The sequence below is a fragment of the Epinephelus lanceolatus genome, chromosome 19 (genome assembly GCF_041903045.1).
Source record: "Epinephelus lanceolatus isolate andai-2023 chromosome 19, ASM4190304v1, whole genome shotgun sequence".
NCBI classification, from domain to species: domain Eukaryota; kingdom Metazoa; phylum Chordata; class Actinopteri; order Perciformes; family Serranidae; genus Epinephelus; species Epinephelus lanceolatus.
The window spans coordinates 38,870,517-38,897,001 of NC_135752.1; the positions used below are offsets into that span (position 1 = coordinate 38,870,517).

General features: G+C 42.4%; 1 protein-coding gene across 1 annotated transcript in view; it reads left to right on the forward strand.

The window, feature by feature from the left end:
- Positions 1-26,485, forward strand: part of ttc28 (tetratricopeptide repeat domain 28) — a 214,254-nt gene that overhangs the window by 141,270 nt on the left and 46,499 nt on the right. The window contains exons 6-8 of the mRNA XM_033646573.2: positions 4,408-4,629; positions 12,834-13,022; positions 13,142-13,238. Coding sequence (XP_033502464.2) covers positions 4,408-4,629; positions 12,834-13,022; positions 13,142-13,238 — 508 coding nt within the window. The remainder of the gene's footprint in view (positions 1-4,407; positions 4,630-12,833; positions 13,023-13,141; positions 13,239-26,485) is intronic.

Below are 26,485 nucleotides of genomic sequence, written 5' to 3' on the forward strand. Positions count from 1 at the left end.
GCTGTAGAGGCTCAAATTAGGCCGGCACAAACCCACTTGCAACGGGGCAGCACTGGGTCTAATCTGTGTAATGGCAGCAACAGAAGGTTTGTTGATGCGGCAGGGAGTCGGTGCTGTACGTCCTCTGGCCCTGGGGTTTGTGCTGGCTGGATTCAGGTGGCTGCTGCTGCTGCAGACTGTGGGTCTATTCAGCCCGTTCACATTTGTCAACTACTGCTGCATTGTCCGTGATTTCGGCATCAGACACTTGACGCCAAAAGTCACCTTTTGCGGCGGCATAATTCGCAGCATCAGTTTGTAACGAGGCCAGACACAACCCTTCGCAGTTTTATGACATGTTGCCAGTTGGCCTGACTCCACCTGTTGCAACTGTATGATATGCAGCAGGCAGTGTTATTATGCATCGGTGGTATGACACACTGCTGGATGGCATTAAGTTGAAACGCTGCCAGTAACAACATAATATAAGGAGCTGGAAATTGCCTGTCAGGTTAGGGTGAGAGGGGTGGTGGATGGGTCAAACAAACCCTGGACTTTTACCTGAGAGCTCAGTGTTAACTTGATGTTATTTTTCTAAACCTAAACATGTGCTCTCATTGCCGCATCCTAACCATGCTCTTTTGTTGACATCCTGCATTGGTTGCGGCTCCCAGGAACAGCAGACGCAGGAGGACACGTAGTGCGTAATATGTAGACATGACAGGTGACTGACAAAGTGACGAAAAGTGAAAACTGGGGAAGAGAAGGTGTTGGTCAGGCTCTGGAGCTGCAGCCAGTTCTCCTTGTGGCGAGCTAGTCTGTAGCAGCGGGGAGCGAGGTGACGGACAAAATGTATTTCAGGGCTCTAGCTAATGTTAGCTAATGAAGCCAAAGCTGTGAGCCTTTCTAACATTTTCTCGCCATCAATGAAACTCTTTGCCGATATTGCCACATTTTATTTCTTATATTGTCAGACTCTCTTTGATAACCTGTCTTACTTTTTTGGGGTTGCTTTGCAGTGTGGGCAGTTGTTGCCAGTGCTTGAGCAGCAACTTTCTCTGCAGGATTCTTCACCATTGAATCAGGCTTTCACAGAAGGAACGCTCATCCTTATTTGTAGAACAGTCAATAGGAACGCCCTTTCTTTGAAATGAGCTGTGATTGGCCCGTCACAGTCCAGATTTTCTAAAGCCTGAAAACAGAGCCAAGAGGAGGAGCAGGAGTCTAGTTCTAGTCTCAGACCACTTGAATTACAACATGTTCAAAGTTTATTATGGGACTTAGTCCTCCAAATTAAACTGCCTACCCCATCTTTAATGTGTATGAGTCATTTAATTTGTGTAGATGTTTAAGGTTGTGCTTATTTGAACTCCTTTATATCCTGTTGAGTAGTTTAATCTACAGCAATGCAGACCATCGTATGTTTGCAGCGTGGCAGTCAACAGCCTGTTTTCAGAGATGACTCCTCCAGCTGCTCCAAGAGGATTTTTATCTTAAGAAGGAGGAGAATTTTCCCAACACATGAAGGAACCGTAACGCAAAAACACTGAGATCTGGGAACACGATGACGTCACTGTACTGACGTCCAGCAGGGGAACAAACCTGAGCAGTGAGACGATCAGAGAGGATGCAAACAAGCCAACAGTTTATCCAGATTATCTGACCCAGTGATTCATAACAGGCGGGAAAAAAAGAAAAGAATGATTCACGTTTTTGTATTTAGCAGGATAATAAATACACACACACAGGATTTAAGTTCCAGCCACGATAAGCTGACTGCACAGGACAAGCCTCAGTCGTGACGCCTCAGCGCCACATGCTGCGATGCAGAGTGCATGAAAACCAGCAAACAGAGAAGTCAAAGAGTCTGATGGACACAACCTGCAGTTACTGCCACTCTGATCCAACCTGGAATAAACCCACTAAAAGCAAGAACAAGAAACAACCCATAAACATCTGCAACTTCTGAATCACTTTGTCTGTCCTGACTGCTCTGACCTGCCCATACCCGTAAAGTTCAGTGCCAGACCTGACCCGTTACCTGTCTTTATGTCTAAGTCAAAGCCGCACCCGTTAATAAAGTCCCGCGACCGATCTGCACCCGTGATAAAACACACACTCACATTAAGCTGGTTAATTTTTTTAATTTTTTTTAATTTTATATACTTTATTAATCGCAGAGGGGAAATTCAATTTTTCAATTTTTCACTCTGTTGTCAATTACACACAGGTCCGAACACATACATGCACAAACTGGACCTATACATGCACTAAGTGGAGAGATGTCAGAGTGGGCTGCCCATGACAGGCGCTCCGAGCGGTTGGGGGGTTCGGTGCCTTGCTCAGGGGCACCTCGGCAGTGCCCAGGAGGTGAACTGGCACCTCTCCAGCTACCAGTCCACGCTCCATATTTTTGGTCCGGACGGGGACTCAAACAGGTTCTCCGTTCTTGAATTCCAAATCCAGCGGAGGAGACGTCTCTTTGACTGGATGGTGAAAACATTCAATCACTGCCAGGTTAGGAAACATGTTAGCATGCTCCTTCCACCACCATCAAACCTCCAAAGGATCCGAACTCCATGTAGGCTGCACCTCATCCTCGGGCTGCAAAGTTTCATGGCTGGAGTCCTCCACGTCGGTGACCAATGAGACCACGGGGTCAAAGGTTACACTTGTGTCATTGACTTTCAAACTGCAGCTTTATAAGAGTGATTTAGATGGTAAAATATTACGCATATACTGCGCATCTTTTTACTTTGTTTTATTCTGAAAAATAAAAATACTTTTATTCTTCTTTATTCCTAGTTCATTTTTACCCATGAATTTGTATATATATGTATATACATATTTTTACCTGTTACACACATTTTTTTACGGGTTACCCAACAGGTACCTGACCTGGTGCAGGACTCTGGGCCAGACAATTGAACAGATCCTGAAATAAGCCTTAGATCGACCATCATGCAGGGGAAAGCTCCTGGACCAGCTGGTGGTCATCCCTGTGATTTCCCCTGTTTCTAAAAGATCTCATGTACCCACACAGATCTCTGTTTCCCCATGTCCAGTCCCCAAGTGACTTCCACCTCTTTATTTTTATGCATATTTTAAGTAACAGATTTTCACCACCTGGTAAACTTAAGGCAGAGAGCACACCTCTCTGCCCTTCCACGCGCCTACATGGAAAGCCTAAGGCAGGGAGAGCAGCATCAATGACAAACAGAAATGACATTGATAAGTCAGACACAGCAAAAGGAGGAGCTGGGGTGGAGGCAGGTTGCACAGCAGCTTGCAGAGGAAGCAGCAACAGTAGGCAGGCCAGAGCAGTTTAAATAGGACGCCCTGAATGAGATTCGCCGATTGGTTGCATAGAAAGGAATCATGTGATCTATCTGTCTGTCTTTTTTGTATGAAATATTATCAACTAATTTATTATGATTTATCATTAGACATGAAGCTACCCAGCAGTATATAAAGTAATTAAAATAAGCTCCAGGGTTAAGAGCTGCAACATTAATGTGATGAGCACTTTAATGCATTTAAGTATTTAAAATCCAATTTCATCATATATTTGATTTGACTCCGGACTGGGAGACAGTTACTGCCCCGAGTTAGGGAGTTCAAGTATCTTGTGGTCTTATTCATGAATGAGTGCAAGATAGGTTTGGCGAGGCGTCTGTAGTGATGTGAAGGGAGCTGAGCCGGTAGGCAAAGCTTTCAATTTACTGGTCCATCTACATCCTCTGTAGGGTGTCTGGGCTCAGCCTTAGAGATACAGTGAGGAGCTCAGACATCCGGAGGGAGCTTGGAGTAGAGAGCTCCTTAATGTCAAAAGGGGTCAGTTGAGGTGGTTCAGCATCTGATCAGGATCCTCCTGGGCGCCTCCTGTTAGAGGTGTTCTGGGCACGTCCCACTGGTAGGAGGCCCCGGGGCAGACCCAGAACACACTGGAGGGATTATATATCTCATCTGGCCTGGGAACACCTCGGGGTTCTCCAGGAGGAGCTGGAAAGTGTTGCTGGGGAGAGGGATGGATTTGATACTGAAATGGGCCACTCTGCATAACAAGTACTTTTACTTTTGGTACTTTAAATACATTTTGATGCTGATACTTTTTAAAACTGTTGAATGCAGGACTTGTACTTGTATTTTTACTCTGTAGCTTTGCTACTTTTCCTTTGATAAAATATCAGAATACTTTCTCCCCTCCTACTGACTGTTACAGACAGGAGTAAGGACCAGAACTACAGACGACTGGAGTTATTGCAGATACAACATGATGTATTATTTGGTGTTTAAATCCTGAAATCAAAACTACACAACTCGTGTTTGTCTCTGTGTGTAGTTGGTGTTTACTGGGAGTGTGTGAATGGTTTAGTTCCTCTCTTCTCTGGGCTCTGGATACTAACCAGTGTGTGTTTGTGGTTTCAGGCTGCGTCGGACGCTCTCAGCAGTCTGGGCCATGTGTACACAGCTATCGGTGACTACCCCAACGCGCTGGCGAGCCATAAACAGTGTGTGCTGTTGGCACGACAAACGCAATGCCAGCTCTCCGAGGCTCGCCAACTGGGCAACATGGGCGCCGTGTACACAGCACTGGGAGACTTCACCAACGCTGTTCAGTGCCACGAGCAGCACTTGGACATCGCAAAGGTACATCTTGTGATCTGTTGTGTTTCTGATGGAGGAGGAAAACTTTGTGCCCCCTAAACTTCCCCGGCCACTTTGATTCGCCCAGTGAGATCGTAGACGACAAGTCTGGTGATATTTTGATTATTGTCAACAAATTCCATGAAAAGACCAAAACCAACAGTGAATGTGTTCACTAACACACAGTGTGTGTGTGTGTGTGTGTGTGTGTGTGTGTGTGTGTGTGTGTCAGAGCCTGAAATATCGCCTCCTCTGTGCCACACAGCTCCACTGTCGTCCAAAAACTACTAAAACACATCAGTGAGCCTCACTGTGTCACATGTTCCTTCATTACCATGAACACACACACACACACACACACACACACACACACTGTAGTTTATTCTGACTCAGTCACACACACCGTCCTGCTGACACAAACACTCACTACAGCACCAAATGTGGATTAATCCGCCGCTGAAAATAGTCCCCAACAAATGCACTATTTCCTCCTGTTTGTTAAATAAAAACTACAGTGAGCATGTAAGGAGGAGAAAAATAAAGGAAAAAAGTAAGTTAAAAACAAACAAGAAAAAGACTTAAAAATGCTTAAAAATTATTTTAAATATATACAACATGATTTTAAAATGTAATAATATTGATTATAAATATAGTTTATCTTAGCTTTTTTCCAATTTTCCTAAAATAATTTTCTGAATCTATTTATTTATTTTTTAAATCTGAGCAAATTGGCTTGTTTTCTTTTGAAAAAGCATGGGAAGAAGGCAGTGAGCAACAGAATTACCTCAAATAAAATTGCAAGAAATTAGTAAAAACAGAAAATTAAAAACAAGAAAATTAGTTAAAAAAAAAAGAAAAAAAGAAAGTTAAAAACAAACAAGAAAAAGGCTAAAAAGTGCTTAAAAATTATTTTAAAAATCTACAACCTAATTTTAAAATGTAGTAATAGTAATTATAAATATAGTTTTTCTTAACTTTTTTCCCTATTTTTTAAAAATAATTTTCTTAATCTATTTATTTATTTTTTAAACCTGAGCAAATTGGCTTGATTTCTTTCAAAAACATGAAGAAGGCAGGGAATTAGTAAAAAAGGGGAAATTAAAAACAAGAAAATTAGTTAAAAAGAAAGAAAGTTAAAAAAAACAATCAATCAACAAAAAGACCTGTAAAAGTGCTTAAAATGTTTAGAAATCTGTAAAATAATTTTAAAATGTAATAATAATTATTAATTATTATTAATAGTAATAATATAGTTCTTAGCTTTTTCTGTATTTTTTTTAAAAATAATTTTATGAATCTATTCATTTATTTTTTTAAACTTGAGCAAATTGACTAGGAAGGCAGGGAGCAACGGAGGAAGAAATGACCCAAAAATTTGCAAGAAATTGGTAAAAAGGGAAAATTAAAAACAAGAAAATTAGTTAAAAAAAGAAAGAAAGAAAGTTAGAAACAAACAAATAAGGAAAAGACCTGGAACAAAATGCTTGAGAATTATTTGAAAAATCTCTAACACAATTTTGAAATGTAACAATAATAATTATAAACATAGTTTCCCCTAACCTTTTTCGTATTTACTTTTTTAAATAATTTTCTGAATATATTTATATTATATATATATATATATGTGTATACAGTACAGGCCAAAAGTTTGGACACACCTTCTCATTCAATGCGTTTTCTTTATTTTCATGACTATTTACATTGTAGATTCTCACTGAAGGCATCAAAACTATGAATGAACACATGTGGAGTTATGTACTTAACAAAAAAAGGTGAAATAACTGAAAACATGTTTTATATTCTAGTTTCTTCAAAATAGCCACCCTTTGCTCTGATTACTGCTTTGCACACTCTTGGCATTCTCTCCATGAGCTTCAAGAGGTAGTCACCTGAAATGGTTTTCCAACAGTCTTGAAGGAGTTCCCAGAGGTGTTTAGCACTTGTTGGCCCCTTTGCCTTCACTCTGCGGTCCAGCTCACCCCAAACCATCTGGATTGGGTTCAGGTCCGGTGACTGTGGAGGCCAGGTCATCTGCCGCAGCACTCCATCACTCTCCTTCTTGGTCAAATAGCCCTTACACAGCCTGGAGGTGTGTTTGGGGTCATTGTCCTGTTGAAAAATAAATGATCGTCCAACTAAACGCAAACCGGATGGGATGGCATGTCACTGCAGGATGCTGTGGTAGCCATGCTGGTTCAGTGTGCCTTCAATTTTGAATAAATCCCCAACAGTGTCACCAGCAAAACACCCCCACACCATCACACCTCCTCCTCCATGCTTCACAGTGGGAACCAGGCATGTGGAATCCATCCGTTCACCTTTTCTGCGTCTCACAAAGACACGGCGGTTGGAACCAAAGATCTCAAATTTGGACTCATCAGACCAAAGCACAGATTTCCACTGGTCTAATGTCCATTCCTTGTGTTTCTTGGCCCAAACAAATCTCTTCTGCTTGTTGCCTCTCCTTAGCAGTGGTTTCCTAGCAGCTATTTGACCATGAAGGCCTGATTGGCGCAGTCTCCTCTTAACAGTTGTTCTAGAGATGGGTCTGCTGCTAGAACTCTGTGTGGCATTCATCTGGTCTCTGATCTGAGCTGCTGTTAACTTGCCATTTCTGAGGCTGATGACTCGGATGAACTTATCCTCAGAAGCAGAGGTGACTCTTGGTCTTCCTTTCCTGGGTCGGTCCTCATGTGTGCCAGTTTCGTTGTAGCGCTTGATGGTTTTTGCGACTCCACTTGGGGACACATTTAAAGTTTTTGCAATTTTCCGGACTGACTGACCTTCATTTCTTAAAGTAATGATGGCCACTCGTTTTTCTTTAGTTAGCTGATTGGTTCTTGCCATAATATGAATTTTAACAGTTGTCCAATAGGGCTGTCGGCTGTGTATTAACCTGACTTCTGCACAACACAACTGATGGTCCCAACCCCATTGATAAAGCAAGAAATTCCACTAATTAACCCTGATAAGGCACACCTGTGAAGTGGAAACCATTTCAGGTGACTACCTCTTGAAGCTCATGGAGAGAATGCCAAGAGTGTGCAAAGCAGTAATCAGAGCAAAGGGTGGCTATTTTGAAGAAACTAGAATATAAAACATGTTTTCAGTTATTTCACCTTTTTTTGTTAAGTACATAACTCCACATGTGTTCATTCATAGTTTTGATGCCTTCAGTGAGAATCTACAATGTAAATAGTCATGAAAATAAAGAAAACGCATTGAATGAGAAGGTGTGTCCAAACTTTTGGCCTGTACTGTATATATATATATATATATATATATATATATATATATATATTATATTTATATTTAAGAAATTACCTCAAATTAAATTGCAAGAAATTAGTAAAAGGGGAGAATAAAAAAAACAAGAAAATTAGTTTAAAAAAAAATTTAACATCATTTTTAAAATGTGATAATAATAATCTAGATCTATTTATTTATTTATTTATTTTTGAAACCTGAGCAAATTGGCTGGATTTCTTTAGAAGAAAGAACATGAGAAGAAGACAGTGAGCAACAGAGGAAGAAATAACCTAAATATTTGTAAGAAATTAGTAAAAAGGGAAAATTAAAAAACAAGAAAATTAGTAAAACAAAAAAAAAAAGAAAAAAGAAAGTTAAAAACAATCAAACAAGAAAAAGACCTGGAAAAGTTTTAAAAATATTTGAAAAATCTTTAACATAATTTTAAAATGTAATAATAATATTTTAAAATGAAGTTTTCCCCAGCTATTTTCCTATTTTTAAAAAAATAATTTTCTGAATCTATTTATTCATTTTTGCAGTCTGTAGGTTGTTTGTAAAAGAAACTGCACCAATGTACTCGGAGTTCAAAGGTTTAAATACTTGCGAAAGGCGTCTGAAAGCAGCACAAGAAAAGTGATGTCGCCCCAGGTTTCAAAGGGTTAAAGAAGGAACCAGTGGGTGTAAGTGAGTTTGGTCTCTTTACGCATAGGACACTGTCGCAGCCATGAAGTTAAAGGAACAATTCACCCCTCAAATGACGTTTTGCATATCAATCAGTCGCCCTGCTCTGCTGACACACTACACAATAAAAACCAGAAAACAGAATTTGGCTGCCATGTGAAAAAGCCGGCGTGTACTCTCAGAGAAGATGTTTCATAAACAGGCTAAAAATGGATATCCTATGTGCTCACAGAATATAAAGACACCAGCTGCATCCAGTAATTGAATTTAGGATTATTATGGAGAGAAGCGCAATTTGTATTTCAGGACTATGATAAATTGAAACAGGAGGGCAGCAGTTACTGGATGTTTATTCTAACATGTCCATCCATCATTTGCTGAATGCAGCATTTTATAACAAAGTTATTTCCCAAAGAACATTCAGTGTGTGTGTGTGTGTGTGTGTGTGTGTGTTCAGGACACTGGTTGTTAAGCTTGTAAATATTTGAAGCTCTTCCTGCAAATGTCACACGAACAAACACAACAAAGGACAATAATCGGAGCACATTTCACTTTTTATGGGACTTTTTTGGGGTTTTTTTTGGATGAAGTGCAGAAATGTGGAGCGAGCCAGCCGCTGCAGCCAACATCATGACACTGTGTGCAGCTCTCTGTGTCCTCACATACAAATCGACCATCTGTTGACGATTAGATTTGTAGCAGAATAAAGTCAGATCTTTGGGACGACTGAGAGTTCATAAAGTCAGTTTGTTGTGACAGTGTCTTCAGCTGGACGTGTCGCAGCTTGTAACATTAAACAGTCTCCATCTGTGAGGAGACGTGAGGTTCAGCCTCCGTCTTCATCAACAGAGAATATGATTCTTGTTTTTGCTTATAGAGAGTTCAAATGCGTGTTTTGAGCACAGATGTATTTTTAAATCAAATTTCATTACCTGAGATGAATTTTGAGCTGAATGTCATTTTTTAAAGCCTTGATGAAAGTCTTGTACAGTCCTTATTTGAAGTCGTGTGCTTACTGTTAAAGAAAGGTAGAGAAACACGACGGCTTCCATGATGTCATTGATGTTGGCAAAACATTTGCCAGCCAAAGCTTTTTCAGGTTGGGGAACAGGTGGAAGTCTGAGGGGAGCAGGTGAAGAGAAGAGAGGTGAATAGTTCCCAATTGTTCATTGACATAGGCGTCATTTAGGTATGGCGAGGTATGGCAGCTGCCATACCTTGGAATCGGGAGAACAAAAAAGAGAGAGGTTCTGTAGTCATCTTACTTGTGAGTGTCCTTCATATTTGTTGCAAGTGATCAGATGTGATATGTTAGATAGTCTGAGGCGCACTGGCTGGTTGTTTTCATTGTATTGCACTTAAATAGGTCAATAATATGCTCATCAGTGAATACGAGTGTTAGTGAATCAAATTGTTCGCCACTTCGCTCCTCTGCGAGTTATGAGTTATGTGAGTTATCTGTGTGTTGTAAAAGCATTCTGCTCTGCTGCTGTAGACAGCCTGTCTAAATGATGTCTTGAAGCCTGTCTGATTGTATGTGGGTTTTTTCTTCATTTCGGCATGTTAAGCTTGTATTTTCGGTCTCTGGAGACACTCCAATAAATTCGCCTATACAGTCTTGTACCAAATTGGCCTTTGTTTTGCTGTGTTTCATACACCGGACCCATTGGTTATCTTCTAGAAATGAGCTTTTAATTAATTTATTTTCTTTATTTTCTGTGACGTTAAACACATGACTAATGATAATTAAACGTCCGCTCGCTGTCCGTGGTGCTGAAATATGCGCCGAAATAGGTCCGATGTTTTCACTGCTCTCACCAAGTTGTGCATTATATGCAGACATGAGGTATTATGAATGTGAGAAACAGCTTCATGTCCTTTGAAACGGTTTTCAATAGCATAGTATGTACTTCTGACAGGTCAAAGACCAAAGTGAAGTTTTATTTAAGTTCATATTTTTGAAACTCCATCATCAGTAGCTCTGTGACGTCATGTCATATTGCCATACCTTAGCTTTTGCTGAAACGACGCCCCTGATGGTGCGCCCAGTGCACTTCTGCTCAGGAGTCAGAAGACGCGAGACCCACCAAGCGGAAACCTTTGAGAAGCCAAGCTCATTCTTCAGACCATGATCTGCTCCTTCTGTGAGATGTCCAACCTGTCTGCTACTTCACGTGTTGACAATCGCCGATCTTGCATGATCATGTCTAGGGTTGGGTATCGTTTGTTTTTTTTTCCCCAATACCGGTGCCGAACTGACACTTTTAAAACGGTACGGTAACTCTATTAAAGTCCGGTCTCTGTAGGCAGCCCAGGCTCCGCAAATGGCAACAAAAACATTTGGGTCCAGGCTGCACCAACCAGCCAGCGTGAGACCAACGAAAGCAGGCACACACACGTGAGCGCGGTGCCCAGAGAGGCAGTCAGAGCTACAGGCTACAATGAGGCTAAAAACAGAGTTCAAACGACGTTTTTCCAAACAACTTTTTATGTCGGGGCTTCAGGACACTTGGATCACTACGGACGAGCAGTATGGAGATATTTTGTGGTTTCAATTATGTGTTTTTGGACGTTTGAATCTGGGGCGCCGTCAGCCTCCATTAGGTGGAGTTGTGTTGCTACCTCCTCTCCCCTTGGATCTCTGCAAGTGATGTGAGGACTCTAAAACTTCACCTGAGCCTCCCTCGGCATATGGGTGAGTAGATAATGGCTGAGTTTTCATGTTGGGTGCACTATCCCTTTAACAGATGTGTAAATCCAGGGTAACTAGCAGCTATCGCTCGTTCGTGGCAGAGGACGAGGGGGGAGGGGCGAGCCAGCTCCGTTGTGTTTGGTACATTGTTGAACGTAAACAGGAGTGACGCCCATCGGTGCTTAGCGTGCCTTTAAATAATAATATACACTCAACAAATGAACGAATGAATGATTCTGTTACATATAACGTCCAATAGAGCTGAAAGAAGGCACTGTAATGTGCGTTTTGTTTCGGTCCAGGTATCGGTTGTATAGGTACCGGTTCCATATAAGCAGCGACTTTCGGTACCCAACCCTAATCATGTCCAGAGCAAGGTCAAGGTTTTCTTTGGTGGTGGCAGATGATGGTGTCCCTGACCTCGGCTCTTCATCAACGTGTATCTTGGTGGACTTCAGATGGTGACATTCCTTTGAGATCAAGATATTTGCTCGCAGCGTGATACTCCACTTTCACCATTTACAACAAATCCTTGACCACTATTCACTTAAAGGACCTGCAGAAATAAAACAAAAACAGTTCCAAACATGAACATGGTTAATGACAATAAGAGAAGGTGGTAGATTATATAAAATATCATTTGGCTTTCCGAGCTACGCATTTTTTTGGTTAGGCTCAAAACTTTTCAGTCACCCCCTGTACGTACGCCAGTCCGTCCCATGCTTGTGAACGTGATATCTCAAGAACATCATCTTTAAATTTGGCACAAACGTCCACTTAAACTCAAGGATGAACTCATTAGACTTTGGTGGTCAAGCTTCAAAGGTCAAGGTTGCGGTTTTCCTTGCATCAACCTCATTCTCATGTACGCAATATCTCAAGAATAGCTCGAGGGAATTTCTTCAAATTTGGCCCAAAGCTTCACTTGGACTCAGTGATGAACTGATCGGATTTTGGTGGTCAAAGGTCAAGTGTGTGTGACTTCATCTGTGTCATTATTGTGAATCTGATATCTCAAGAACACCTTTAGGGAATATCTTTGGCACAAACATCCACTTTTCACTGAAGAATAAACTGATTAGAATTTTGTGGTCGATTGTTTGTTCAATAAAAACTACAGTTATGAAACCTAACTGTCGCCAAAGGTCAAAGTCAGTGTGACCTCACAAAGTATGTTTTAGGCCAGTGGTTCCCAGCTGGTCCAGCCACTGGATCCAGTTGTCTCCTTAGTCATCAATTCAAGGTCCCCACAGTTTAATACATTCAGCATCATATTTGTGTTTCACCAGTTGTCAAGCGAATTTTTTAGTCTTTGTCAAGTAGCTGCCCATTGGTTACTTAATCTACAGCAGGAAGCGGCACTTCAGAATAAAAGCTCTGTACCAGAAATTCACTGTACTTAAAATTAAAGTGTTTTTTTAACAAATTGACATGTTTGCGAGTCACTTGTGGTCCATTCAGAATTGACCACGGAGTGGGCGGAGTCATACAACCATGAGGCTGCAATTCTAGTTGAAGACCTGGGACACTCAAAAAAAGTAAAACCGCCACTGTCGTCATTTCTGATGATGTGTTTTCGCAGACTTTGGAGAACCGGCGTGAGGAGGCGCGGGCGTACAGCAACCTGGGCAGTGCCTACCACTCTCAGCGGGACTTTGACAAGGCCATATCGTACCACACACGGGTCCTGGAGTTGGCTCAAGAGCTGGGCGACAGAGCGATCGAGATGAGGGCGTACGCTGGTCTGGGACACGCGGCCCGATGCATGCAGGTTGGTGTAAAACAGTTTGCTGTATAACTAAATAACAGCGGGGTATTCTGATATTCTGTGTGTTCTGTGTGATGTTGAGACATTATTTGTCATCTCACTAATGTTCCTGTGACCCTCAGGACCTGGAGAGAGCTCGTCAGCACCACCAGCACCAGCTAGAGATTGCTCAGGAGCTGCAGGACAGAGCAGCTCAGGGCCGAGCGTCGTCCAACCTGGGTGAGTTTATCTGACGACACATTACAGGTGTGTGTGTGATCAGTGTGAGAGGAGAACCAGGAATAAACTAACAATGATGATGAGGAGAGGTGAGCATGACTCGAATCAAGCTGCAGCGTCACCCTGGAGGATTTACAGATGACAACAAGAAGGGGGAGGATGGCTGATTTCTTCTTCTTTGTTTTGCAAAGGAAAACACATCACAATAAACAAGGTGTGCATCCTCTGAATAAAAGAAGAAAAGACAACAGCAGCCCGGGCTTTAAATAACTGGTTCATATTCAGTTCAATACTCGATCTGAGTCGACAGCACGCTGTGTTCTCTGAAACATTTAATAGAAATGCAGTGTGATGACTTAAAATAACCACAGACACAGACGCTATAATAAACACCACAAGCTACCTGTTTGTGCAGAAAGTTTATTATAGATGACAAATAAAATATTTTGCTGAAGTTACCAATTTGATAGCACAAATTTTGCCACGGCGACTTTTACAGACTCAGTTTGAATTCCTCACTGAAATCTAGAAACCAGCAGCCAAAGGAGAGCTGAGAGAAGAGAGGAGCTGATAAAAATGTCGACACATTAATGAGAGTCAGCTTCAGTTATTACACTTTACATTTCACAGGTTACACACACAAACTGTCCCAACTTATTGCGAGGTGGATTCTCTTGTGCAGCCTGAGAGGACAGCTGTGGACACCAAGGCACTTCTCTCCCCTCTGCATGTTTTAGCTTTAAAACAGACAATATTTTTTATTTAAAGTTAATATTCTGCTAAAAAGACGTAGGACTGAGGAAAGTATATGTCCACATGCAAGGAATTTGTAATAATCCACTTTGTAGTAAAGATGAACATACATTACTTATCACACTGTACTGTATGAGGTTTCCAACAACAACAACATGAAGGCATCAGAAGAAAATGAAATAGTCTTAGATTTAATTTGAAAGTTTCTCTTGAGTTTTAAAATGTATTTTCTGTCTGGTTTTACCCAGTCACAGGCTGTCACTAAACGCACTAAAATTAAACTAATAGTGGGATTGATGGGACAGCGGCTTGTTTTGAAGGAAGCTGTTCAGTCCTTTTTTGTGGAGCTTTATTCATTCATCAGACCTGCAGCAAACTGCTGCTATATACAGCAACCAGGGAGTTCATCACTGATTCTCGCAAAAACTTGAATAAAGTTATACTAGTCCATAGCCACTGGTAGCTTTGTCACCTTCTACCTATGCCAGTCCTCAATGCCTATGTGCAGTTTCACATAGATTGACCACGTCAGTGAGTAGAAAAACGTGGGACAGACAGAATGACTGACTGACAGAATGACACACTGACAGTTTCCGTGATTATGTACAGCATACCATACCATGACTTAGTCATACCAAACATTAGAAAACAACACCAACATTGGTCCACAGGGGGAGCCACAGCGATCGATCGCATTTTAGCCATTTTGAAGCATTTTTCTGTTGTTATAGCGCCACCCAGTTGCCAATTAGAGTTAAATTTCTCCAGTCACCTTGAGGCGTCCTGTTCTACATATCTACCAAGTTTAGTAAAAATCCATATGGCGGTTAGGCCTAGATAAGAAATGAGCTCTCTAGCGCCCCCATTTTGTTTGATGGGGTCAATAATGGAGGGGTCCCCTCAGATTATGTGTGGTCATATGCCTACAAAGTTGCGTGGTGATGGGTGAAACCCTTGAGATGTTATACACCTTTATGTGATGAGCCACGCCCTCCGCAATATTCATTGCCTTATAGAAGCTCAGTTTTAGTAAGTTTTCCAACTTTTGCCAAGAGGGAACTTTAGATATTGGTCCCTAGATTATGTTCACCCAGTTTCATGCAGATCGCTCAAACTTCCTAGGAAGAGATCCATTTGAAGTGTTTTTCAAAAAATTCAAAATGGCGGAAAATCTATATAAGCGGAAGTTATGGGTTCTTGAGGCAAATGTGTTCCTCATGAGGAGAGGCATCTCTGTGCAAAGTTTCATGTCTCTACCACATACGGGGCATGAGATATGCCCATTCAAAGTTTGACATTTCAATGGGTTGCTATAGCGCCCCCCTTTGGCCAGTTGATGTAATATTGCTTCATTGGCATCCTCCCATGACCCTCTACCACTGTGCCAAATTTCACATGGATTGACCAAGTCAGTGAGGAGAAAAACATGGAACAGACACACACACACACAAACCTCAACGTGAAAATTAATCATCAAATAATAAAAAGCAAAAACAGCAAAAGAGCTGGAAAAATAAAATGTTTTTGCATTGAAATGACTTAGATGATTATTAAAATAGTGGCGACTTTATTTTCTGACTCATAGTTCCAGCTGTACTTAGACGTTTTCATATGTTTCGAGTGCAGAATCTTAATTTGTAAAGTAACTAGTAACTAAGGCTGTCAGATAAATGTAGTGGAGTAGAGGTCGATGGCAGCACGGTGGTACTTACAGTATCTGAGTAAATGTGTTTAGTCACATTCTACCACTGAGTGCAGCTTATGTGATATTATATTTATGAGCCTGTGAGTGTGACTTGAATTGTTACTTGCTCGACCTGACCAAATACTCGACTTGACTTGCTTGATTTTCGCCACGACTTTGACTTGGGACTTGCTTATGACTTGCACATGTGTGACTTACTCCCACCCCAGGTGATTCCATGCCTGGTTGTCCCCACTAGTTTTCCTTATACAGGCTAGTGTGATGATGAAACTTGAGTTCATTTGCTTCTTTCAGTTATTTAAAGTCTTAAATTTAACTGTGTGATCAGTGCAGAAACTCTGAAACTAAAGACAGGAAACTAAACATGATTATACGGTCAGTGCATTAATGACAGTGTTAAATACTCTTTATGTTTTTATTATTATATCCATCATACTATTAATAAGATAAAATACACCTTTATTCCATTCCAATTTATTTATGAGAAATATTAATGTCAGATGGTTTAAATGTCAGAAAATAGCGTTCTTCATCGTGTCTTTCCGACACCAAACATCTGCCCTTTGCAAACTTCAAACACTGTCAGTGTCTTTTTATCGTATTCTGCATAAATTTCATTTTCAAAAAGTGGATGACGTGATGCAATTTTAGATAAAAAGTAAAAACACTCAGGATTTTATTTCCTCAGAAACGATTAACTAACAGAAGCAAAAGTCTGTCTCATTCTGTCTGATGGAAAGCTCCAGCGTCACATGAGCTGTTTCTCTTGTGAACCACTGAGCCGCTCTGTCACTGCTGTCGCCACGGTGACTCAATACACTGACTGGGCTGTTGTTCTGGACCTGAACAACTCGATCTGCATCGATCAGCAGCGTCCAGTTCACAGACAAATGGACTCTCCATCTGTTTCATTTAAACACTGAGCACCTTTAAGTACTGCACTTGTTTACAATCCTGAGGTACCTGTACTTATCTTGAGTATTTTCATTTGATGCTACGTCTACTCCACTATATCTCAGAGGCAAACATTGTTTTTATACTCTTTCTATACTCTTTGCATCATAAAATTTAATGTACAAAACATAAGATAAATGTATAAAACATAACAATCAGACTGTTAACGCAGCCACAGTGACGTCACCCATTCATTTATGGACTCTTGTTTTGAAGCCTCAAGTTTGACGTTTTGGCCCTCACCATCTTGGATTTTCAGAGCCAGGAGTGATGAGAGGTGACCATATTTGGACAAGAGGGTGGAGCTAACCCTCATGCTAGATGCTAATGCTAATTTTCGCCCATGAAAAACCTGCTTAAACCACGAAAACGAAATGTACCTCCCGTAAAAACTGAACATCCAGTGTAGTCACATTGAAGTCAGCCATTGGTTTGTGGAATCCCGTTTTGAAGTCTCGAGTTTGACAAATTGGTCATCGCCATCTTGGATTTTTGGAGCCAGAAATGGCGCTAACCATATTGCTAGCTGTGAGCTTGGTGCGCTTACAGCTGTGGTTAACTGTGATAATGCTCATGCTATGAATTGCAAGTGTAAAACAAGCTTACTGGAAAAACTGAACATCCAGTGTAGCCACATGACCACGTTAACGTAGCCACCGTGACGTCACCCATTGGTTTGTGGAGTCTTGTTTTGAAGCCTCAAGTTTGCCGTTTTGCCATCTTGGATTTTTGGAGCCATAAGTAATGAGAGGTGCCCATATTTGGACGAGAGGGTGGAGCTAACGTTGATGCTAGATGTTAGCTTGGTTAGCACAGGCATTTACAGTCTGCGGTTAACTGTGATAAAACTAATGCTAATTTTCCCTCGTGAAAAACCTACTTAAACCACTACAACGAAATGTACTTTCCGGAAAAACTAAACATCTGATGTAGCCACATTGATGTCGCCTATTGGTTTGTGGAATCCCATTTTGAAGCCTCAAGTTTGACGAATTGGTCATCGCCATCTTGGATTTTTAGAGCCAGAAGTAACCCTAATGCTAGCTGCTAGCCTGGTGCACTTACAGCTATGGTTAACTGTGGTAACGCTAATTCGAAGTATTGCTAGTGTGAAGCAAGCTTAAACTTTTAAAACCAAATGTACTTTCTGGAAAAACTAGCAAAGCCATGTAGCCAACATAACCAGGTTAACGTAGCCACTGTGACATCACGCATTGGTTTATGGACTCCTGTTTTGAAGGCTTAAGTTTGCCGTTTTGGCCGTCGCCATCTTGGATTTTTTGTAGCCATAAGTTTTGAGGACTGAGCATATTTGACCATACGGTGATGAAACCAATGCTAATTTTCCCTCGTGAATAATCTGCTTAAACCATGAAAACAAAACTATTTACCAGAAATACTGAACATCCGACAGAGCTAGGTTGACGTCACCCATTGGTTTGTTGTTTTTGAATCCTCTAGGTTGGCAAATGAATCATCACAATCTGTGTTTTTCTTTTTTTGAAGCCGGAAGTGACTCTATGCATGGTGCTAACGCTAATGCTAGCTGCCAGCTTGGTTAGCAAGGTGAACTTACAGCTATGGTTAACTGTGATGATGCTAATGCTAAATGTTGCAAGTGTGAAACAAGCTTAAAACTATTAAAACCAAATGTACTCACTGGAAAAACTGAACATCCAGCGTAGCCACGTAGCCATATGACCACGTTAACCTAGCCACCGTGACGTCACCCATTGATTTTCTTGTTTTGAAGCCTCAAGTTTGGCGTTTTTGGCCGTTGCCATCTTGGATTTTTTGGAGCCATAAGTGATAGGAGGCGACCATATTTGGAAGAGAGAGTGGAGCTAATGCTGATGCTAGATGCTGATTGTGCTGATTGAACAATGTTATTAATAATCCAGTAATCCAGTATATGATAGTAAAACACTCTCTTGCATTAAGAGTTGTTTTACTTCTGATACTTTAAGTACAGTTTGCTAATGATACATACTTGTGCTTGTCAGTGCAGTACTTCAACATGTAGTGGAGTACTTTCACAGTGTGCTTTTAGGTAAAGGCCCTGAACACTTCTTCCAGCGCTGGCCGTAGATCATGTGATGGTGCTGCTCTCCCGTCACCTCATCTGCCTTCTGAGGCCCTATCACATGACCACAGTAGTGCCTCTCTGGCCAATCAACGCTCATGTTTTATTAACCAGGTTCTGGTTTCTGCGGCCACAGTGATATCTGAGAGCCAGCGAACCCGACTCCTCCGCTGAGTGGACAACTCACCACTCTTTGTGTCTGAGTGTGTGCCGCATTACACACGTAACATGAGCAGGGAACATCTCCAGGCTGCAGCATCAGGTACACATTTACCAGCAGTGGAAGAAGATTTCAGATCCTTCAGTAGAAGTACTTATACTACTGATCCAAGAGGGTTTTAAAGGTCCAGTGTGCAGGCTTCAGGGGGATATATCGGCAGAAATGGAATATAATATGATGAATATGTTTTCTTTAGTGTATCATCACCTGGAAATATGAGTTGGTGTATTTTTGTTCCCTTAAAATGAGCCGTTATATCTACATAGGGAGCAGGTCCTCATTCACAGAGTCCAGAGTCAAGTTTCTACAGTGGCCCAGAACAGACAAACCAAACTCTGGCTCTAGATCAGGGTCCAGGGTCCTGAGATAGACCGAGTTCAACTTCTGGAACGCAGCAGCGTGGACTGCATGTCATGTGGCGAGGAACAATCAATCACAGCTGACAGATATCTTTCCCTTCATCCGTAAAATATCAGTCTGTGATAAATACAGAAAAGTTGATCATTTTGGTGCAATGATCACATCTGTCCCACAGACGGCAGGCCTTCACACTTACAAACAGCTCCTGGAAGAAGATCAGCTCTGCACTCAGGATTTCAGGTAAATAGGCTATGATATGGTGAAGGTTAATGTTGCTTAGCAGCTTCAGACGCAACCTGCCGCCTCGCTAATGAAAGCTAGCTCAACAAAGGCACTAAAGTAGCACACAGCGTCCGACCTCGCGTTTTCCAGGTGGTTAAAGTACTGCCCCTAAGGTCCCTTGCATTTTTGCATCAGTCACCTCAGTAAGTAGCCCTTCCACAATGAGCAGCATCAGAAATACACAGATTTTTTTTAAACATGAAACGTCTTTATTCAGTGTTTTTACTGGTTTAAATCAGCTGGTCTGTTTGTTTCAGAGAGGAAGAGACCTCTGTGGATAATCAGCTCCTGGTAACAACCTCCTGAACAATGAACACTGAAGGAATTCTAACAGGGAGCTGGTTGCAATCTGCAGTCCTCACCACTAGATGCCACTGAATCCCCCTGAATCTCACACACTGTTCCTTTAAATTAGGGATGCACCGAATATTCGGTAACCGAAAATATTCGGCCGAATATTGCAAAAAAACACACATTTGGTATTCGGTGGAATGAGTGAAAAGCAATAAAAAAAGAATAGCGGCGTGTTTTGATAACGCAATCAAACAGCGTGCGGTGACGGACGGAGTAAAATGTCGGCAGTGTGGCAATATTTTACTCCGTCCATCACCGCACTCGCATTTGCGACTAAAAATAGTTTTGTGCGGGCAAAATAAATCATTCAGCACGCTGTGCGAGTACAGATTTCAACCAGCAGCAGAAATGAAACGGCGAATCCCGCCGGTTGTGGGTTGAACAGGGGTCACAGACACGGACAGGAATATGTATTCCTATCAAATATGGCGGCATATGATAACGGCTTAGAAGAAGTCCGGCTCCAGGTGAATAACTTGTTGTCATGACTGCCCAGTAGTACCTGAACAGCCGAGCCGTGGCGGCACACAGGTATGTGGCGTATCAAAGGAGAAACGAGCCGTTCACATTTCTCTCTTTGTGTCAGTAACGGTCCACAAATCTCACCGCACTTAAGGGACTGTTCTTTACTTATGAAGGGACTGTTCTTTACTTATGAAGGGACTGTTCTTTACTTGTCAGGTGAGGAGGGTGGCTGGTTGATTTTTATTTTATTTATTTATTTTATTTTGATCCCCCCTATGTTAATCACTTATTGATGCTGTTTTTGAAGTATGAATAAGTCAATAAGTAATTTATTCCATTGAAATATCATTGATGTATTATAGAAAAGTGATTTATCTTTTCATAAATGACAAAAGGCACATCTGCCTCATTTTCGCCGTAGTATCCTGATACTACTCAGAACCGTGATATTTTCACTGGTATCGTACCGTGGGTCCCAATTTTGATACTGTGACAAAACACATCTGGAGGGGGTTCATCTGCAAAAACTAATGAAAAACTAAACAACAGTATTCGGTACTCGGCCAAGCCTTAATATTATTCGGCTTTGGCCACAAATTTTGGTGCATCCCTGCTTTAAAGAGTTTATTTATCTTAAACTGCAAAGTAACTAAAGCTGTTTTCCAGATGTAGTGGAGTATAAAGTACAGTATTTACCTCTGAGACGTGGAGTTGAAGTGTAAAAATGGAACTACTCTAATGAAGTACTGTATTTTGTTTTGCTTCTACGTCCTGCTCAGTTTGTGTTAATTTAAATACCGTCATGTTTTGTGTTCAGTCACCAAAGGTCCTTCTATAGTCTCCTTTTCACATGTTCCTTGTGAGCTGAGCAGGAGCTGCGGCTCACAGTAGGAGCTGTGATGTGACACTAACAGGCTGAAGTCGCTGACTCCGTCCTGACAGACGAGCTGCCGTCTGTGGTTCAGATCAATGATTCACATCATCATTTATGGATGATACTTTTCTCTCACTCTCAATGCTGACGTGACAACCCTTCATCCTCCTCCTCTCCTCCCTCGTTTCCTCCACTCCTCCTTTGTCCCCCCCCTCCACTATTCTGGTCTCTCTCTGTTTCCTTTTCTCTTCTCCTCTCTTTTATTCCCTCCTCTTCCCTGTTGTTTGCTCCTATCCTCATCCCTCCTCTCTTTTTAAATCATCTCCTCCCCTCCTATACGCTCCTCTTCTCTCCTCCTTTTAGGTTTAATCTCCCCCCCTTGTTTCCTCATCTCCTTTCCTCTCATAGGACTAAGTCCTCTTTTCTCATTTCCTGTTTCCTCATCTTCTCCCTCTTCCTTTCTTTCCCTTCCCACCTCTCCTTTCCACCCTGTTGCCTTCTCTCCTCCCCTCTCTTCTTTCCTTCTTTCTTCCCACATTTTCTCTCACTTATTTCCTCATCTTCTCATTTCCTTTCCTCTCCTTCCCTCCCTTGTCTCCTCTCCTCTCCTCACCTCTCTTCTCCTCTCCTCCCTTGTTTCCTCTTATCCTTTCCTCCTTTGTTTCCTTCTCTCATATCCTTCCTAATTTCCTCTTTTCCATTGTTTCCTCTGCTCTTCTCTATTTTTTATTTTCCTCCTTTGTTTCCTCCTCTTCTTCCTTCCATCTTTCCTCTTATCCCTTTTGTCTCCTCTCCTCTTTTCTCCTTGCTGCCTCCTTGTCTCCCTTGTTTCTTCTTATCCTCTCTGCCCTTGTTTCCCCCCTCCTCTCCCACTTCCTCTTCTTACCACTTGTGTCCTCTCTTCTTCTCTCTTTTCCCTTGTCTCCTGCTCTCCTCTGTACCCTTGTTTCCTCCTTTTTTCTTTCCTGTTGTCTCCTCCTCTTCTCCTATCCTCTCCTTTACCCCTTTCTTACCTCCATTGCTTCTCTCCTTTACCACTCTCACTTGTTCCCTCATCTCCATCTTCTTCTCTCCTTCCCTCCCTTGTCTCACTTCTCCTCTCCGCCCTTGTTTCCTCTCATCCTTTCCTTTCCTTTCCTACTTTGTTTTCTCCCTTGATCCCTGTCTCTTTTCCCATTTTTCTTATCTCTTTCCTCTTATCATTTCCTCATTTGTTTCCTACCTTATATCCTCCTTTCTCCTGGAAAGTGCCCTTCGAGATATGTCGGCCTACTACAACAACCACCTGAAACCCAACTATGCAGCTTCCATCTCAAAAACCGAGATGCAGGAAAAGAACTGTGTGTCTCATGGGATGGTCACAAACTTTCCACTCACTCCCACCCTGTGTACCTCGGAGTCACACTCGACAGGACACTCTCCTTCAGGCTCCTCCTCCAGAACACCAAAGCCAAGGTCAACACCCGCAACAACATTCTGCGCAAACTGGTGAACTCAAAGTGGGGCGCTGACCCATCTACTGTCCGCACAACTGCCTTAGCCCTCTGCTTTTCCACAGCAGAATGTGCCTGCTCAAGCTGGAGTCGATCCCACCACACCAAACTGGTCGACACAGCCCTTAATGACACTTGCCGGATCATCACAAGATGCATAAAGTCAACCCCTGTCCCATGCCTCTATGCCCTAGCTGGCATTGCACCCCCTCACCTCAGGCGATCCATCATCACTCAAGATGAGCGGAGAGCACAGGAGGAAGACACAAGGCACCCCCTGCACGGACACACCTTCAGACTGAAATCCAGATCCAGCTTCCTGCAAGCTAGACTCACAAGTCAGTCTTTAGACGCTTTGCTTAATTAAAGACTGATGACTTTCTCCCTGATTTTGTGTTTAGATGGGCGGATACAATTTCAGAGTTTACAAAACTCCCTACGTTGCAGAACCAATAGTAAATCTGCAGGGCGGTCCTTCGGTGGCTCGCTGAACTCTTGTGCTCGTAAACATAGTCCCACTAGAAACACGTGTAGCGGTACAAAATGGCTCAGCCGTGCTCGCAGAAAACGCCGTCAAAGTTAGTGGATGTTTGTCGCGTTTGCGGCGACACATTCTCACCAACTAAAAGAAACAAACATAATCTTTTACAAGGCCATGACTCATCCGTCCGGCCGGACTATAGAGGGAATCGCCTTGTTGTTTACAAATACGTCCGGGTAGAAAACCAGCAGAGCATCACTTCACTGTATCACAGTTTAGACTAATCCGATGTTTGTAAAGTCTATAAACACAATGATTGAACAAACATTACTATTTCTGTGTGCACGTTTAGCTGGGCTAACCGTTAGCTGTTAGCCCTGTTAGCCGTTAGCAGTGTCTGTAATAGGTAATAACTCATTAAACGGCCCGTGAAAAAAATATCTTTTCCAGCGGATATCTTAGTTACAACATGATTGAGCTAGCAAAGCAGTTTTGTGTTGCTATGTGTGGTATTTATTCAGTTTTGGGAAATCACGATGTCTAGAAAGCATCAGTGGCTGCAGCTGACAGGGACAGCTAACAGCAGCAGCAAAGCTAACATCAGGACGTCATCTGTTAAAAGCCTCCTGTTGTTGGATACAACATGAAACTACTCCAGTTAGCTCAATCATGTTGTAACTCAGACATCCGCTGGAAAAAATATTTTCTTCCCGGATGAGCACACGTTTGATATAACGGAGTTAAATCTCTCGGCATCCATTTTCAAGCTCTCTGTGTGTTTGTTTCCTTGCGGACGAGAAAAGGGGGAGCGCACATTTCCGAGAAGGCGTGTCCTTTTCAAAAATGCAAGAGGCGTTGCTTTGTTGCCGGCCGTTTTCGCCGGTGTGTTAAACACACTTTAGAAAGGAGTGTCCCCAGAATATCAGAAGGCGGAGATCTCTGATTGTCTGGTGGCGAGACTACCTGCAAGCAGTCACACCTCTCCAGACATCCAAGGAATCCGCAAGGACCAACATCTGGGAAGATGAATGGTTCAGACTCAACACCCTAGCCCAAGAATGGACGGAGAGAGGAATCACACCGACTGAATGCCACGCCAGAGGGCACGACTTCCCATGGCCAACATGGAAGACCCTCAACAGACTACGTGTGGAGCAGGGGAGGTGCAAAGCACTGATGAAAGAATGGAAATATCACACAGAAGACAAATGCAGCTGTGGAGCAGTACTGGAATGTGACGATGGCCCCCAGTGCAGCCCCCCAGACCTGCGCTAGATACTGGCAAAACAACATTTGAGATTGCAAAGGACTGGAAGAAGAAGATCCTCCTTTCTTCTCATGTCCTCTTTTATTCTTTCCTTATCCCTTGTTTCCTCTTCTCCTCCTTTGTTTAGACCTCTCCTCCCTTGTTTCCACCGTCCTCCTCCTCTTCTCTTTTCCCCATTCTTCCTTTGTTTTCCTATCTTCTTCTCTCCTCTCCTTCCTTGTTTTCTCTTCTCCTTTCCTCACTTGTTGTGTTCTCTCCTCTCCTCTGTTATCAATCTAAATCAGTATCAAACTCTAAATGTAGTTTACACTCTGAATCCAGAAATATCTCTTCTGTGGCGTCGTGGAGCTCCTCAGTGATTTCTGTTGGTACCATTTAAAGCTTAATTACCATTCTTGTAGCACCAGATCACAGCATGATGCAATGCAAATTTATTTTTATTGCAACTTTGAATTAAGAAGACAAAAGTGACAAGAGACATAAAAGCAGAACATGTGGCTGGGGTCGGCCACACCCAGTTCAGTCCACTGATGACGAGGCCTTTTTCCCGCAGATCACCACCCTCCTCGTCTAATCTCTCTCTGCTGTCTCAGCCCAAACTGCCGTCATCAGATCTCACCTCATTTTCCACACCTCTAATCCTCACAGCTCTGCTCTCTTCACGCTGCGCCCCCCTCCACGTCGGGGAATCCCGCCGTCCATCCTGCAGGGTGTGTGCAGATAGCTGGCACCCTGACGCCTCGCAGGAGCTCGTGCTCACGCTCGTGTGTTAGCAGAGTTTAGGAGGACGGGTGTAACTGTAACCAGCTATTCCAGCCAACTCTGCAGGCTCCTCTGTAATCCTCTTAGTGCGAGACCCCGATGAACGAGGTCTTCTTTTCCTTATCGGCAGCCTCCTCCTCCTCCTCTTCCTCATGTAACCCTGCTTCCTACATATTCCACACAGGGCTGATGTGACTCTAAAGACATCATGTGTTAGTCTGGTGTCACTGTGTTTGTCTCTACACACACACTTTCATGTGTTCGACTTATTGTGACTGACTCAACCACAGTCTGACTCCAGGAGCAACCATGCATGTGTCTCACATACAAGCTGGTGTTTAGGAAAGCAGAGCGAGCAGCGAGCACCTCGTGCATACTACACAATTGGAAATGAAAAATAAAGAGAATCAAATATGCATCATTATTCTTTCAGGTTGTTATCCAGCTTCACAGAGCATGATTGACTGTTTCTCACAGTCGCACACCCGTCTATAATACGCCAATTATAGATGCAATTATTAATTTTAATTAATTGCTTTTGTGCGCCCAGTTTTATCATTCTTTTAATTGGTTGGCTTTTGTTGTTTTAGATTCGACATCAATTTTGTGTCCCTGTGCTCATGCTTTCTTCCATCAGTGCTTTTACCGTGAGGTACTCTGTTAATTCTTCAGTTTGAGTGCTGTAAACTAAATCATCATTGATTACCTCTCTGAGGCTTAATGGCGATGATGGTTTACAGATGCATTTGTGATGAAATATTGAATTCATGCACGTATAGAAGCTATAAATAGTCAGCGTAATGGTCTTGTGTAGGGATGGCTGCTCAGATGTTTTTTGGGGGACTCGTAGGTTCTTTTTGCTGCTGTGTCTCAAGACTGGAGCAGCAGACACAGGGATTCATACACAAACATTTGATCAACAGGTGTTTATGTCGATATGTTGCAAACTGGGGGTGTGAACACACCAAAACAACCAGACTGAGACCTTCTTGAAGAGGTGGTCTCAGTCCGGTTCCAAAGGAACTCTGGTGCGGTTGGTTTGTGGTGAGAAGGTGTTCGACCTGGATGTGAAGCAACTGCAGTCACATGACACATTGTTTGGGTTAAACATGAGCATGTTACAGTCCTGGAGGATTATTAATGTGCACCTCCTCCTGTACTGCCTTAATATGCACATTCAGCACATCCAATGCA